Raw genomic sequence first — 15,734 nt, forward strand, 5'->3', positions numbered from 1 at the left:
TTGTTCTTCAAGTTCATCATGCTAGTGAAGTTGCTTTATTTTGCAACTTCGTTGTGCTTTACCGTATAGCCGACCTTGAACATCTTTCAGTGAGTCTGCAGAAGACGAAGTTGGTTCATTTCTAACCTGCTCAAATCACTGTACATTTTTATTCTGATTACACCTAAATATATTCATGTTTGTATTTTCTTATTTCTTAGGCTCCACTTTTGACTATTCTTGTGTAAGACTGTCTGTGTGTAACTTCTTATGTGCACATCATGGACTCACCCTGACAAAACAAGGCCTTGGACACACTTATACACACACACACAAACGGGAACTCTCTTACTTGACATCTGACCTCTCCTACTTGATATTATATTTCTTAATATGCCATTATATGGTAGAGATTGATCTTTGAGGACTATGATTGCAAAGACAAAAATACTGAGGAAGAACAGCACTTTTTTGCAGTAGAAGTTCTATTCTATATATATATATTATAGAAGTTATATTCTAGCTTTTTTGTCAAATTAAAACATAATGTTGGAAGTTGCATTTTCAAACTGTTGCTAAAACAACTCATTTGCTCCATAGACATTTATGTTTAGAGAACACATGGACATATTGTGTCCCCTTTTATTTACTTGAAACGCTGAATACACTATTTTCCTAATTCATATATGAAGCCCACATGAGTATTGCTATTGTCTATTTAGTTAATTAATACATAAAACACACACAAAAAAACAACATATCGCTTGCATTCAGCATACACTTTTATTGCTTCAAAATCAAAGCAAACAAAGCATGTCGAAAAGCTTGAAGTCATGATCCCAATTTCAACATTTTTATTTAAAAGGACAACAGATGTCAAATTGTTATTTTTTTTATGTGCAATTTTTTCTGATGGGAATATGCTGGTCGCCATATTTTAAGAAAGATCCACATGAATGCATTACAGTTGTGGATATGCAAAGCGTTTTTAACCCCTGGTCTACATCACGCGTCTGATCTTCATGGTGATGGACTTCAGAGATCTCCAGCTTTTCTTCCAGTAGTACCAGTTGGCCGAAGCTTTTATATCCACAGTATCTTTCCCCCACAAATACTGACCAGTGGGGTTTGTGTAATAACAATTATTGTACCAAAACCCTCCTGATCTACTTATAGCACATGAGTCACCACTCCATTTGTCTTGGTCTTTGTCATAGGTGGAGAACTTCATTCCATTGTGGTAACTCAAAGAGTCACCTGCAAAAAGGAGAAACTTTCATTATAGACACACTTTTATTTATCTTTTCATTCATCTATAATAAGATTATTTAAAGTAGAGACTACCCCCTGTAGTCAATAATTGTATCCCTTAAAACTCATCTTTGATCACCAAAATTACATAGTTAAACGTTTTTTTCATTGAAAAAAAATTCTTCGTGCCTTAAAATATCTCGAATGTAACTCGACACCCTTGCCTCATTTAGTATGCGCGGTTGTATGAATATGCAAATGAGCCCCGCCTCCACTCACTCACTCAGCTCAGAGATCCACTGGTTGACGATCACACGTTGATCTGATTGGTTGCAAGGTAGTTTGTGACGTCAGAAACACCAGCGATTTCAAAGTGTGTTTTTGAGACTGTCTTTGGTTCACTGCAGTTTTAAGGAGGAAATACTCAGCAATGCTGTCGACTTATGAACTTACACATGGTTTAAGCATATTAAAAACACCACATAGACATATAAACAACATTAAAACTTAATTTCACCACAGGGGGACACAGGTTAGTTTAAACACAGTTTAAAGCATTTTCTTCCTCAATTAAACAATCCAGCTTGTGTAGATTCATCATTAGGGTCACACAAGTGAAAACCTGAAAACATTTGTGGATAGTTTTACCTGCTCCTCCATTTATGAAGCCGCTGATACGCAGTTTGTACCCATCAGCCTCAGAATCCACAGAGAAGGACTCGTACACAGCGTAAGCCGTTGACCCATCAAAATCCTCCAAATCTACTCTGAGTTTATACTGATTCCTGCGTGTCAGCAGGTGAATAAACTCTAAACCTGTGGAAAACATGAAATGAAACCGGTTTAGCAGGCTAATTCAAAGAAATGTCCAAATAAATATACATTTATAGGCTGTGGTCCAGATTAGGGAAGGTTTACACGTCAATGATAGAAAAGTTTATCCTCTGTATTTTTTTGCGTTCGGACGGATCCGCTGAAATGACTAAAAACGCTGTATTCTGCTGCCAGGCCAGTAGATGGCAATGTGACTTTGCATGACGTCAGCGTTTTCACAAACTCACGTTTCTTTTTTTTTAGTTTAGTGTCGCTTTTAAAAAACGTGCACTTTGAAATCAATTTTCAAAAAGCATAATTTTTTATTCAGTTGAAAACAGTGTTGTGTAAACGGTCCCTTTCCATGTGTCTGATTGCATGTTTTTCTCTTTGTTTGCATTTTTTTTTTTTCACAAAATGTCTCAAACACACTCACCCAGCCAGTATTCGCCTTCTCTATTACCAAAACCCCGTTTATAATCGTCCCATGGCCTGAAGAAATTCACCTCGCCGTCCATTCGCCTGAGAATCACCTGAAACATTCATAAATCATTCATCGGTTTTACATCATTCATCTTTTAAGGGTGTAAAGCATTAAAAAAGTTTTTTTTTTTAAAGTTCACAGGCTTTCTTTAGCAACAAATGTCAATTTTGTGTGATTCCTAAGCCGCCAAATGCATGACAGTCTTTTATGAACTATTTCACACTTAGAGACTGTATAAGTAAAATAAAAGAGCACAAATAAAAGCACTAGGTGACAATAGTATATATTACTAGACAATATGCAAATACCGTCCAGTGGCCTCTTTCATGTTGTCCGGTGGGGACCATCTGACAGTAGACCTGCACCGGTCCATCTATTGAGGAGACGGTGTAAACGCCACTGTCAGTTTTCCCACTCGAATAAATATCAGAGCAGTCAGTGGCAGAGCATTCAGTTTTGGACACTTCAGTCGCCATCAACACTGCAAACAGCGCAGACAAACACAGCAACACCTGAGAGAGACACACAACTCAAGATCTGCTGTCTGACTGAATCTGACATTCTTACACACTAAAACTCACACTCATGTTTGCGGAGTTGCTTCAGAGGTCCAGCTCAGAGGATTAGGTGGGATTTGCACCTGAAATACAGTTCAGACAATTAAAATCACCTTTGCTTGAACGTGAACACGTATTCAGTCATTTCCTGAAGAATAAAAAGTATATTTTGCTGAGACCTGCATCGTTTTCAAAATGACCAGAAATAAAACTCACCGTATGGGTTGAGAATCTTGTGAATGTTCAGACAGACGAGAGACGTGTCTTTAAATATCTCTCCAGTCGTCAGGATCCTCCTCTGTTTCTGACACATTTACAAAAAAACACTAAAGCTTTTACCTTCAAATCTTCATTGGACAGTCATGGGTTAGATGCCATAAATGGAGAAGTTTTTAGCCCTTTTTTGGCAACCTGCTTAATCATCTTCAAAGAAGTCAAAAGAGGAATTTATTCATCTGAAAGTGATGATAAAGTAACTGATTGCAACAGACCCCTTAAGAAAAACAGGTAAGAAACCTCTTAGTCATAATTTGTAATTTCTTAAAGCTTAAAGGGTTTGTTCCAACCAGGTCCTGATGCCTTTTTGACAATCAAACATTAAAAAAATCTTTAACATGATGTTGGTGACTAAACATGCTGTGACAAATCAAACTCATGCACATTTGATTAGTGTTACAACTCTGCAACCATCCCAGATACAGCGGCCCTGCAGCTCTTTACACGGGTCAAACCTCCAGAACCTCAACATTCATAACCAAGTTAAAAGTGTTGGTTAAAACCAACAAATTCAAATGACTTGATTGTAAGTGTTAAATTATTGTTTTGTTCTTTCCTACCCTTATTATGATGCGTTTTATAGCGCATAGTGTATAAGTGAATAGTGTATAAGAGTATAGTGTATAAATGTAGTGTATAAGTGCATAGTGTATAAGTGAATAGTGTATAAGTGCATAGTGTATAAGTGAATAGTGTAAAAGTGCATAGTGTATAAGTGAATAGTGTAAAAGTGCATAGTGTATAAGTGAATAGTGTAAAAGTGCAGAGTGTATAAGTGAATAGTGTCTAAGTGTATAGTGTATAAGTAAATAGTGTATAAGTGCATAGTGTATAAGTAAATAGTGTATAAGTAAATAGTGTATAAGTGCATAGTGTATAAGTGCATAGTGTATAAGTGAATAGTGTATAAGTGCATAGTGTATAAGTGAATAGTGTATAAGTGAATAGTGTATAAGTAAATAGTGTATAAGTGAATAGTGTATAAGTAAATAGTGTATAAGTGCATAGTGTATAAGTGAATAGTGTATAAGTGCATAGTGTATAAGTGCATAGTGTATAAGTGCATAGTGTATAAGTGAATAGTGTATAAGTGCATAGTGTATAAGTGAATAGTGTATAAGTGAATAGTGTATAAGTAAATAGTGTATAAGTGCATAGTGTATAAGTGCATAGTGTATAAGTGAATAGTGTATAAGTAAATAGTGTATAAGTGAATAGTGTATAAGTGCATAGTATATAAGTGCATAGTGTATAAGTGAATAGTGTATAAGTAAATAGTGTATAAGTGAATAGTGTATAAGTGAATAGTGTATAAGTGAATAGTGTATAAGTGCATAGTGTATAAGTGAATAGTGTATAAGTGCATAGTGTATAAGTAAATAGTGTATAAGTGCATAGTGTATAAGTGCATAGTGTATAAGTAAATAGTGTATAAGTAAATAGTGTATAAGTGCATAGTGTATAAGTGCATAGTGTATAAGTGAATAGTGTATGTGGCGAGCACGACGAGGTCGAGGGCCGTGGGAGGACGGCGCGAGGCCGGTGGCGCGATTGATAATGAGCGACACGTGCGCGACGCACCGGTCTCGCATCTCTCACGGAGGAGCGGAAGCATAAAGGAGGAGCGACGACAGTGAAGAGCGAGAGAGGACAGGCCTGTGTTTTAGTTGATGTTTTGTTTTTGGTTTATGTTGCCAGCAGTCGTCCGTGAGGGGCTGCTGGCTTTTACTTTTATTTTGTATTTGTGTCATTTTATTCATTAAATATTGTTGAATGTTCGCCGGTTCCCGCCTCCTTCTTCCCGTAACAACATACCTCGTTACACTGGTGCCGAAACCCGGGAAGAAGGAGGGACACGCTGTCGGAGAGCCCTCGCTGCTGGGGGGGGATCGCGGTGCTGAGGAGGTCGGGCAGCACGAGGGAGCGATGGCCGCCGATTGCTGCCCGAGGCGATGGTGCTGGAGCGATGGAAGAACTGGGGGGACGGAGCTCGAGCTCGCTGCCGTGCTCCTGGGTCGAGGAGGGGTGGCTGCCGTCCGAGAGGGAGCGGAGGAGTCCCGTTTGCCGTGGGCCGGAGCCTGTTGCCGTCGGCCATGATGGGGGCGGAGCAGGGAACGGGAGACTCGCTGCCGGCTGCCCTCAACCGGAGGAGCCATCGCCGTCCGCCAGGAGGCGGAGGAGCGTCGAGCTGTTCCCCAACGGATGTCCAGTACCATCGCATGGCACCGCGAGTGACTCTCAGCTGGTTGAGGACCGAGCGGCAGTGTGTCCGGGAACCGGATCAAGATTTTTTTTTTTTTTTTTTTTTTTTTTTCTCTCTCCCCTCTCTCGTCTCTGTCGCTCCTCGTGCTTCCGTCTCCTTTTCCCTCACCTCGTCTATCCATACCTCCAGCCCAGGTACCGCAGCCGCCGTGATCGGTCCCCCCGGGGAGGGGGGGAGGGGGAGTAAGCGCAGTCTCGTGGGTGCCCCCCGGCCTGCGAGGGGCGATGGGGGTATGTGGCGAGCACGACGAGGTCGAGGGCCGTGGGAGGACGGCGCGAGGCCGGTGGCGCGATTGATAATGAGCGACACGTGCGCGACGCACCGGTCTCGCATCTCTCACGGAGGAGCGGAAGCATAAAGGAGGAGCGACGACAGTGAAGAGCGAGAGAGGACAGGCCTGATTTTATTTGATGTTGTGTTTTGTTTTCTGTTTGGTGTTGCCAGCAGTCGTCCGTGAGGGGCTGCTGGCTTTTACTTTCATTTTGTATTTGTTTTATTTTGATTAAAAATGTTTGAGTGTTCGCCGGTTCCCGCCTCCTTCTTCCCATAACATCTAAACCTCGTTACAGTGTATAAGTGAATAGTGTATAAGTGCATAGTGTATAAGTGAATAGTGTATAAGTAAATAGTGTATAAGTGAATAGTGTATAAGTGCATAGTGTATAAGTGCATAGTGTATAAGTGAATAGTGTATAAGTAAATAGTGTATAAGTGAATAGTGTATAAGTGAATAGTGTATAAGTGAATAGTGTATAAGTAAATAGTGTATAAGTGCATAGTGTATAAGTGAATAGTGTAAAAGTGCATAGTGTATAAGTGAATAGTGTAAAAGTGCATAGTGTATAAGTGAATAGTGTATAAGTAAATAGTGTATAAGTGAATAGTGTAAAAGTGCATAGTATACAGTGTATAAGTGCATAGTGTATAAGTGAATAGTGTAAAAATGCAGAGTGTATAAGTGAATAGTGTATAAGTGCATAGTGTATAAGTGAATAGTGTATAAGTAAATAGTGTATAAGTGAATAGTGTATAAGTGCATAGTGTATAAGTGCATAGTGTATAAGTGCATAGTGTATAAGTGAATAGTGTATAAGTGCATAGTGTATAAGTAAATAGTGTATAAGTGCATAGTGTATAAGTGAATAGTGTATAAGTGAATAGTGTATAAGTGCATAGTGTATAAGTAAATAGTGTATAAGTGAATAGTGTATAAGTAAATAGTGTATAAGTGAATAGTGTATAAGTGCATAGTGTATAAGTGAATAGTGTATAAGTAAATAGTGTATAAGTGCATAGTGTATAAGTGAATAGTGTATAAGTGCATAGTGTATAAGTGAATAGTGTAAAAGTGCATAGTGTATAAGTGAATAGTGTATAAGTGCATAGTGTATAAGTGAATAGTGTAAAAGTGCATAGTGTATAAGTGAATAGTGTATAAGTGAATAGTGTATAAGTAAATAGTGTATAAGTGAATAGTGTAAAAGTGCATAGTGTATAAGTGAATAGTGTAAAAGTGCAGAGTGTATACGTGAATAGTGTATAAGTGCATAGTGTATAAGTGAATAGTGTATAAGTAAATAGTGTATAAGTGCATAGTGTATAAGTGAATAGTGTATAAGTGCATAGTGTATAAGTAAATAGTGTATAAGTGAATAGTGTATAAGTGAATAGTGTATAAGTGCATAGTGTATAAGTAAATAGTGTATAAGTGAATAGTGTATAAGTAAATAGTGTATAAGTGAATAGTGTATAAGTGCATAGTGTATAAGTGAATAGTGTATAAGTAAATAGTGTATAAGTGAATAGTGTAAAAGTGCATAGTATACAGTGTATAAGTGCATAGTGTATAAGTGAATAGTGTAAAAGTGCAGAGTGTATAAGTGAATAGTGTATAAGTGCATAGTGTATAAGTAAATAGTGTATAAGTGAATAGTGTATAAGTGAATAGTGTAAAAGTGCATAGTGTATAAGTGCTTAGTGTATAAGTAAATAGTGTATAAGTGCATAGTGTATAAGTGAATAGTGTATAAGAGTATAGTGTATAAATGTAGTGTATAAGTGCATAGTGTATAAGTGAATAGTGTATAAGTGCATAGTGTGTAAGTGAATAGTGTAAAAGTGCATAGTGTATAAGTGAATAGTGTAAAAGTGCAGAGTGTATAAGTGAATAGTGTCTAAGTGTATAGTGTATAAGTAAATAGTGTATAAGTGCATAGTGTATAAGTAAATAGTGTATAAGTAAATAGTGTATAAGTGCATAGTGTATAAGTGCATAGTGTATAAGTGAATAGTGTATAAGTGCATAGTGTATAAGTGAATAGTGTATAAGTGAATAGTGTATAAGTAAATAGTGTATAAGTGCATAGTGTATAAGTGCATAGTGTATAAGTAAATAGTGTATAAGTGCATAGTGTATAAGTGCATTGTGTATAAGTGAATAGTGTATAAGTGAATAGTGTATAAGTGCATAGTGTATAAGTGAATAGTGTATAAGTAAATAGTGTATAAGTGAATAGTGTATAAGTGCATAGTGTATAAGTGCATAGTGTATAAGTGAATAGTGTATAAGTAAATAGTGTATAAGTGAATAGTGTATAAGTGAATAGTGTATAAGTGAATAGTGTATAAGTGCATAGTGTATAAGTGAATAGTGTATAAGTGCATAGTGTATAAGTAAATAGTGTATAAGTGCATAGTGTATAAGTGCATAGTGTATAAGTGAATAGTGTATAAGTAAATAGTGTATAAGTGCATAGTGTATAAGTGCATAGTGTATAAGTGAATAGTGTATAAGTGAATAGTGTATAAGTGCATAGTGTATAAGTGAATAGTGTATAAGTAAATAGTGTATAAGTGAATAGTGTATAAGTGCATAGTGTATAAGTGCATAGTGTATAAGTGAATAGTGTATAAGTAAATAGTGTATAAGTGAATAGTGTATAAGTGAATAGTGTATAAGTGAATAGTGTATAAGTAAATAGTGTATAAGTGCATAGTGTATAAGTGAATAGTGTAAAAGTGCATAGTGTATAAGTGAATAGTGTAAAAGTGCATAGTGTATAAGTGAATAGTGTATAAGTAAATAGTGTATAAGTGAATAGTGTAAAAGTGCATAGTATACAGTGTATAAGTGCATAGTGTATAAGTGAATAGTGTAAAAATGCAGAGTGTATAAGTGAATAGTGTATAAGTGCATAGTGTATAAGTGAATAGTGTAAAAGTGCATAGTATACAGTGTATAAGTGCATAGTGTATAAGTGAATAGTGTAAAAATGCAGAGTGTATAAGTGAATAGTGTATAAGTGCATAGTGTATAAGTAAATAGTGTATAAGTGAATAGTGTATAAGTGAATAGTGTATAAGTGAATAGTGTATAAGTGCATAGTGTATAAGTGAATAGTGTATAAGTAAATAGTGTATAAGTGAATAGTGTATAAGTGAATAGTGTATAAGTGCATAGTGTATAAGTGAATAGTGTATAAGTAAATAGTGTATAAGTGAATAGTGTATAAGTGCATAGTGTATAAGTGCATAGTGTATAAGTGCATAGTGTATAAGTGAATAGTGTATAAGTGCATAGTGTATAAGTAAATAGTGTATAAGTGCATAGTGTATAAGTGAATAGTGTATAAGTGAATAGTGTATAAGTGCATAGTGTATAAGTAAATAGTGTATAAGTGAATAGTGTATAAGTAAATAGTGTATAAGTGAATAGTGTATAAGTGCATAGTGTATAAGTGAATAGTGTATAAGTAAATAGTGTATAAGTGCATAGTGTATAAGTGAATAGTGTATAAGTGCATAGTGTATAAGTGAATAGTGTAAAAGTGCATAGTGTATAAGTGAATAGTGTATAAGTGCATAGTGTATAAGTGAATAGTGTATAAGTGCATAGTGTATAAGTGAATAGTGTATAAGTAAATAGTGTATAAGTGAATAGTGTATAAGTGAATAGTGTAAAAGTGCATAGTGTATAAGTGAATAGTGTATAAGTAAATAGTGTATAAGTGAATAGTGTAAAAGTGCATAGTATACAGTGTATAAGTGCATAGTGTATAAGTGAATAGTGTAAAAGTGCAGAGTGTATAAGTGAATAGTGTATAAGTGCATAGTGTATAAGTAAATAGTGTATAAGTTAATAGTGTATAAGTAAATAGTGTATAAGTGAATAGTGTATAAGTGCATAGTGTATAAGTGAATAGTGTATAAGTGCATAGTGTATAAGTGAATAGTGTATAAGTAAATAGTGTATAAGTGCATAGTGTATAAGTAAATAGTGTATAAGTAAATAGTGTATAAGTGCATAGTGTATAAGTGCATAGTGTATAAGTGAATAGTGTATAAGTAAATAGTGTATAAGTGCATAGTGTATAAGTGAATAGTGTATAAGTGCATAGTGTATAAGTGAATAGTGTATAAGTAAATAGTGTATAAGTGCATAGTGTATAAGTAAATAGTGTATAAGTAAATAGTGTATAAGTGCATAGTGTATAAGTGCATAGTGTATAAGTGAATAGTGTATAAGTGCATAGTGTATAAGTGAATAGTGTATAAGTAAATAGTGTATAAGTGAATAGTGTATAAGTGCATAGTGTATAAGTGCATAGTGTATAAGTGAATAGTGTATAAGTAAATAGTGTATAAGTGAATAGTGTATAAGTGCATAGTGTATAAGTGAATAGTGTATAAGTAAATAGTGTATAAGTGCATAGTGTATAAGTGAATAGTGTAAAAGTGCATAGTGTATAAGTGAATAGTGTAAAAGTGCATAGTGTATAAGTGAATAGTGTATAAGTAAATAGTGTATAAGTGAATAGTGTAAAAGTGAATAGTGTAAAAGTGCATAGTATACAGTGTATAAGTGCATAGTGTATAAGTGAATAGTGTAAAAGTGCAGAGTGTATAAGTGAATAGTGTATAAGTGCATAGTGTATAAGTGCATAGTGTATAAGTGAATAGTGTATAAGTGCATAGTGTATAAGTGCATAGTGTATAAGTGAATAGTGTATAAGTGCATAGTGTATAAGTGCATAGTGTATAAGTGAATAGTGTATAAGTGCAAAGTGTATAAGTGAATAGTGTATAAGTGAATAGTGTATAAGTGCATAGTGTATAAGTGCATAGTGTATAAGTAAATAGTGTATAAGTGAATAGTGTATAAGTGCATAGTGTATAAGTGAATAGTGTATAAGTAAATAGTGTATAAGTGAATAGTGTATAAGTGAATAGTGTAAAAGTGCATAGTGTATAAGTGAATAGTGTATAAGTGCATAGTGTATAAGTGAATAGTGTAAAAGTGCATAGTATACAGTGTATAAGTGCATAGTGTATAAGTGAATAGTGTAAAAGTGCAGAGTGTATAAGTGAATAGTGTATAAGTGCATAGTGTATAAGTAAATAGTGTATAAGTTAATAGTGTATAAGTAAATAGTGTATAAGTGAATAGTGTATAAGTGCATAGTGTATAAGTGAATAGTGTATAAGTGCATAGTGTATAAGTGAATAGTGTATAAGTAAATAGTGTATAAGTGCATAGTGTATAAGTGCATAGTGTATAAGTAAATAGTGTATAAGTAAATAGTGTATAAGTGCATAGTGTATAAGTGAATAGTGTATAAGTGCATAGTGTATAAGTGAATAGTGTATGAGTAAATAGTGTATAAGTGAATAGTGTATAAGTGCATAGTGTATAAGTGCATAGTGTATAAGTGAATAGTATATAAGTAAATAGTGTATAAGTGAATAGTGTATAAGTGCATAGTGTATAAGTGAATAGTGTATAAGTGAATAGTGTATAAGTGCATAGTGTATAAGTGAATAGTGTAAAAGTGCATAGTGTATAAGTGAATAGTGTAAAAGTGCATAGTGTATAAGTGAATAGTGTATAAGTAAATAGTGTATAAGTGAATAGTGTAAAAGTGCATAGTATACAGTGTATAAGTTCATAGTGTATAAGTGAATAGTGTAAAAGTGCAGAGTGTATAAGTGAATAGTGTATAAGTGCATAGTGTATAAGTGCATAGTGTATAAGTGAATAGTGTATAAGTAAATAGTGTATAAGTGAATAGTGTATAAGTGCATAGTGTATAAGTGAATAGTGTATAAGTGCATAGTGTATAAGTGAATAGTGTATAAGTGCATAGTGTATAAGTGAATAGTGTATAAGTAAATAGTGTATAAGTGAATAGTGTAAAAGTGCATAGTATACAGTGTATAAGTGCATAGTGTATAAGTGAATAGTGTAAAAGTGCAGAGTGTATAAGTGCATAGTGTATAAGTGAATAGTGTAAAAGTGCAGAGTGTATAAGTGAATAGTGTATAAGTGCATAGTGTATAAGTGAATAGTGTATAAGTGCATAGTGTATAAGTGAATAGTGTATAAGTGCATAGTGTATAAGTGAATAGTGTATAAGTGCATAGTGTATAAGTGCATAGTGTATAAGTGAATAGTGTACAAGTAAATAGTGTATAAGTGAATAGTGTATAAGTGCATAGTGTATAAGTGAATAGTGTATAAGTAAATAGTGTATAAGTGCATAGTGTATAAGTGAATAGTGTAAAAGTGCATAGTGTATAAGTGCATAGTGTATAAGTAAATAGTGTATAAGTGAATAGTGTATAAGTGCATAGTGTATAAGTGAATAGTGTATAAGTGCATAGTGTATAAGTGAATAGTGTAAAAGTGCATAGTGTATAAGTGAATAGTGTAAAAGTGCATAGTGTATAAGTGCATAGTGTATAAGTGAATAGTGTATAAGTAAATAGTGTATAAGTGAATAGTGTAAAAGTGCATAGTGTATAAGTGAATAGTGTAAAAGTGCAGAGTGTATAAGTGAATAGTGTATAAGTGAATAGTGTATAAGTGCATAGTGTATAAGTGCATAGTGTATAAGTGAATAGTGTATAAGTGCATAGTGTATAAGTGAATAGTGTATAAGTGAATAGTGTATAAGTAAATAGTGTATAAGTGAATAGTGTAAAAGTGCATAGTATACAGTGTATAAGTGCATAGTGTATAAGTGAATAGTGTAAAAGTGCAGAGTGTATAAGTGAATAGTGTATAAGTGCATAGTGTATAAGTGAATAGTGTATAAGTGCATAGTGTATAAGTGAATAGTGTATAAGTAAATAGTGTATAAGTGAATAGTGTATAAGTGCATAGTGTATAAGTGCATAGTGTATAAGTGAATAGTGTACAAGTAAATAGTGTATAAGTGAATAGTGTATAAGTGCATAGTGTATAAGTGAATAGTGTATAAGTAAATAGTGTATAAGTGCATAGTGTATAAGTGAATAGTGTAAAAGTGCATAGTGTATAAGTGAATAGTGTAAAAGTGCATAGTGTATAAGTGAATAGTGTAAAAGTGCATAGTGTATAAGTGAATAGTGTATAAGTAAATAGTGTATAAGTGAATAGTGTAAAAGTGCATAGTATACAGTGTATAAGTGCACAGTGTATAAGTGAATAGTGTAAAAGTGCAGAGTGTATAAGTGAATAGTGTATAAGTGCATAGTGTATAAGTGCATAGTGTATAAGTGAATAGTGTATAAGTAAATAGTGTATAAGTGAATAGTGCATAGTGTATAAGTGAATAGTGTATAAGTGCATAGTGTATAAGTGCATAGTGTATAAGTGAATAGTGTATAAGTGCAAAGTGTATAAGTGAATAGTGTATAAGTGAATAGTGTATAAGTGCATAGTGTATAAGTGCATAGTGTATAAGTGAATAGTGTATAAGTGCAAAGTGTATAAGTGAATAGTGTATAAGTGCATAGTGTATAAGTGCATAGTGTATAAGTGCATAGTGTATAGTGTATAAGTGAATAGTGTATAAGTGCATAGTGTATAAGTGAATAGTGTATAAGTGCATAGTGTATAAGTGCATAGTGTATAAGTGCATAGTGTATAGTGTATAAGTGAATAGTGTATAAGTGCATAGTGTATAAGTGCATAGTGTAAAAGTGCATAGTATACAGTGTATAAGTGCATAGTGTATAAGTGCATAGTGTTTAAGTGAATAGTGTATAAGTGCATAGTGTATAAGTGCATAGTGTATAAGTGAATAGTGTAAAAGTGCATAGTGTATAAGTGAATAGTGTATAAGTGCATAGTGTATAAGTGCATAGTGTATAAGTGCATAGTGTATAGTGTATAAGTGAATAGTGTATAAGTAAATAGTGTATAAGTGCATAGTGTATAAGTGAATAGTGTAAAAGTGCATAGTGTATAAGTGAATAGTGTAAAAGTGCATAGTGTATAAGTGAATAGTGTATAAGTAAATAGTGTATAAGTGAATAGTGTAAAAGTGCATAGTATACAGTGTATAAGTGCATAGTGTATAAGTGAATAGTGTAAAAGTGCAAAGTGTATAAGTGAATAGTGTATAAGTGCATAGTGTATAAGTGAATAGTGTATAAGTGAATAGTGTATAAGTGCATAGTGTATAAGTGAATAGTGTATAAGTGCATAGTGTATAAGTGAATAGTGTATAAGTGCATAGTGTATAAGTGCATAGTGTATAAGTGAATAGTGTATAAGTGCAAAGTGTATAAGTGAATAATGTATAAGTGCATAGTGTATAAGTGCATAGTGTATAAGTGAATAGTGTATAAGTGCAAAGTGTATAAGTGAATAGTGTATAAGTGCATAGTGTATAAGTGCATAGTGTATAAGTGCATAGTGTATAGTGTATAAGTGAATAGTGTATAAGTGCATAGTGTATAAGTGAATAGTGTATAAGTGCATAGTGTATAAGTGCATAGTGTATAGTGTATAAGTGAATAGTGTATAAGTGCATAGTGTATAAGTGCATAGTGTAAAAGTGCATAGTATACTGTGTATAAGTGCATAGTGTATAAGTGCATAGTGTTTAAGTGAATAGTGTATAAGTGCATAGTGTATAAGTGCATAGTGTATAAGTGAATAGTGTAAAAGTGCATAGTGTATAAGTGAATAGTGTATAAGTGCATAGTGTATAAGTGCATAGTGTATAAGTGCATAGTGTATAAGTGCATAGTGTATAGTGTATAAGTGAATAGTGTATAAGTGCATAGTGTACAAGTGAATAGTGTATAAGTGCATAGTGTATAAGTGCATAGTGTATAAGTGCATAGTGTATAGTGTATAAGTGAATAGTGTATAAGTGCATAGTGTATAAGTGCATAGTATACAGTGTATAAGTGAATAGTGTATAAGTGCATAGTGTTTAAGTGAATAGTGTATAAGTGCATAGTGCATAAGTGAATAGTGTAAAAGTGCATAGTGTATAAGTGAATGGTGTAATGCCCCTACAGCCCTTTTCGGAACGATTAATAGACTTCTAATACCAATTGGCTGTTCTGCTTTGACTCCCTCATTGGAAACATTTTTTATGGCAAAAGTGGAGAAGATTAGATCTAGTCTTCCTATATTGCTGGTTGAGATGTGTTGTTGACAGCTAGTGTCAAGAGTTCTGACCTCTTTGAGCAGGTGTCAGTGGCGCAAGTTAAGGACATCATTATTCGTTTGAAGCCTACATTCGTTTGACTCCTTTACACCTTCTCAAGGAATTGGTGGATGTTGTTAGGCTGAGTATTGCCTCTATTATTAACAGCAGTCTTCATAATGGGATAGTTCCAACGGCCCTCAAGCAAGCGGTTATTCAGCCACTTCTTAAAAAGCCTGTTTGAATCAAAGAATTACTGGCCCATCTCAAAACTTCCATGCCTATCAAAGGTTTTAGAGAAGGTGGTTTATGCACAGCTGATGTCATTTTTAAGTAAACATGAGATCTTAGATAAATTTCAGTCCGGTTTTAGGGCAGGTTATAGTACAGAATCTGCACTCTTGAGAGTTGTTAATAACCTTCGTTTAATCTGAGATGCAGGTAATGCTGCAGCTCTGATTTTATTGGACTTGAGTGCGGCTTTAGACCATGTGATTCTCATAAAGCGGTTATCCCAATTGGCTGGAATACGTGGGACAGTTTTAAAGTGGTTCAAGTCTGATCTTACAGATAGAGCATTCTCAGTGAAGTATGGTAACTTTGTTTCAACAACAGTGCCTGTCACTTGTGGGGTTCCTCAGGGATCTGTTATGGGCCCAATTTTATTTTATTTGCACATGTTGCCC

At 34.2% G+C, this 15,734-nt stretch overlaps 1 protein-coding gene across 2 annotated transcripts; it reads right to left on the bottom strand.

Moving 5' to 3' along the window:
- Positions 1-739: 739 nt before the first annotated feature.
- Positions 740-3,520, bottom strand: LOC311303555 (microfibril-associated glycoprotein 4-like). 2 transcript variants are annotated; one of them, XM_084430077.1, is made up of 7 exons: positions 3,301-3,435; positions 3,109-3,167; positions 2,836-3,039; positions 2,480-2,576; positions 1,879-2,046; positions 1,514-1,631; positions 740-1,236 (listed from the first exon to the last, which is right to left on the bottom strand). In XM_084430077.1, exons 2-6 carry the CDS (start codon positions 3,112-3,114, stop codon positions 1,519-1,521), a joined length of 588 nt encoding a protein of 195 aa, XP_084286203.1. In that variant the 5' UTR covers positions 3,115-3,167; positions 3,301-3,435; the 3' UTR covers positions 740-1,236; positions 1,514-1,518. The 2 variants fall into 2 exon arrangements, with proteins under 2 accessions (XP_084286203.1, XP_084286202.1); XM_084430076.1 differs by lacking the exon at positions 1,514-1,631 and having other exon boundaries at positions 3,301-3,520.
- Between the last annotated feature and the right edge of the window lie 12,214 nt (positions 3,521-15,734).

Source organism: Rutilus rutilus, assembly GCF_951802725.1.
Source record: "Rutilus rutilus genome assembly, chromosome: 14".
NCBI classification, from domain to species: domain Eukaryota; kingdom Metazoa; phylum Chordata; class Actinopteri; order Cypriniformes; family Leuciscidae; genus Rutilus; species Rutilus rutilus.

Excerpts from the sequence above, each read along its gene's own strand:
- LOC311303555 (XM_084430076.1), bottom strand. Across the intron at positions 2,577-2,835 it reads ATGAAAGAGGCCACTGGACG|GTGATTCTCAGGCGAATGGA; the intron begins GTATTTGCATAT and ends TGAATGTTTCAG. Across the intron at positions 2,047-2,479 it reads AGAAGGCGAATACTGGCTGG|GTTTAGAGTTTATTCACCTG; the intron begins GTGAGTGTGTTT and ends TGTTTTCCACAG.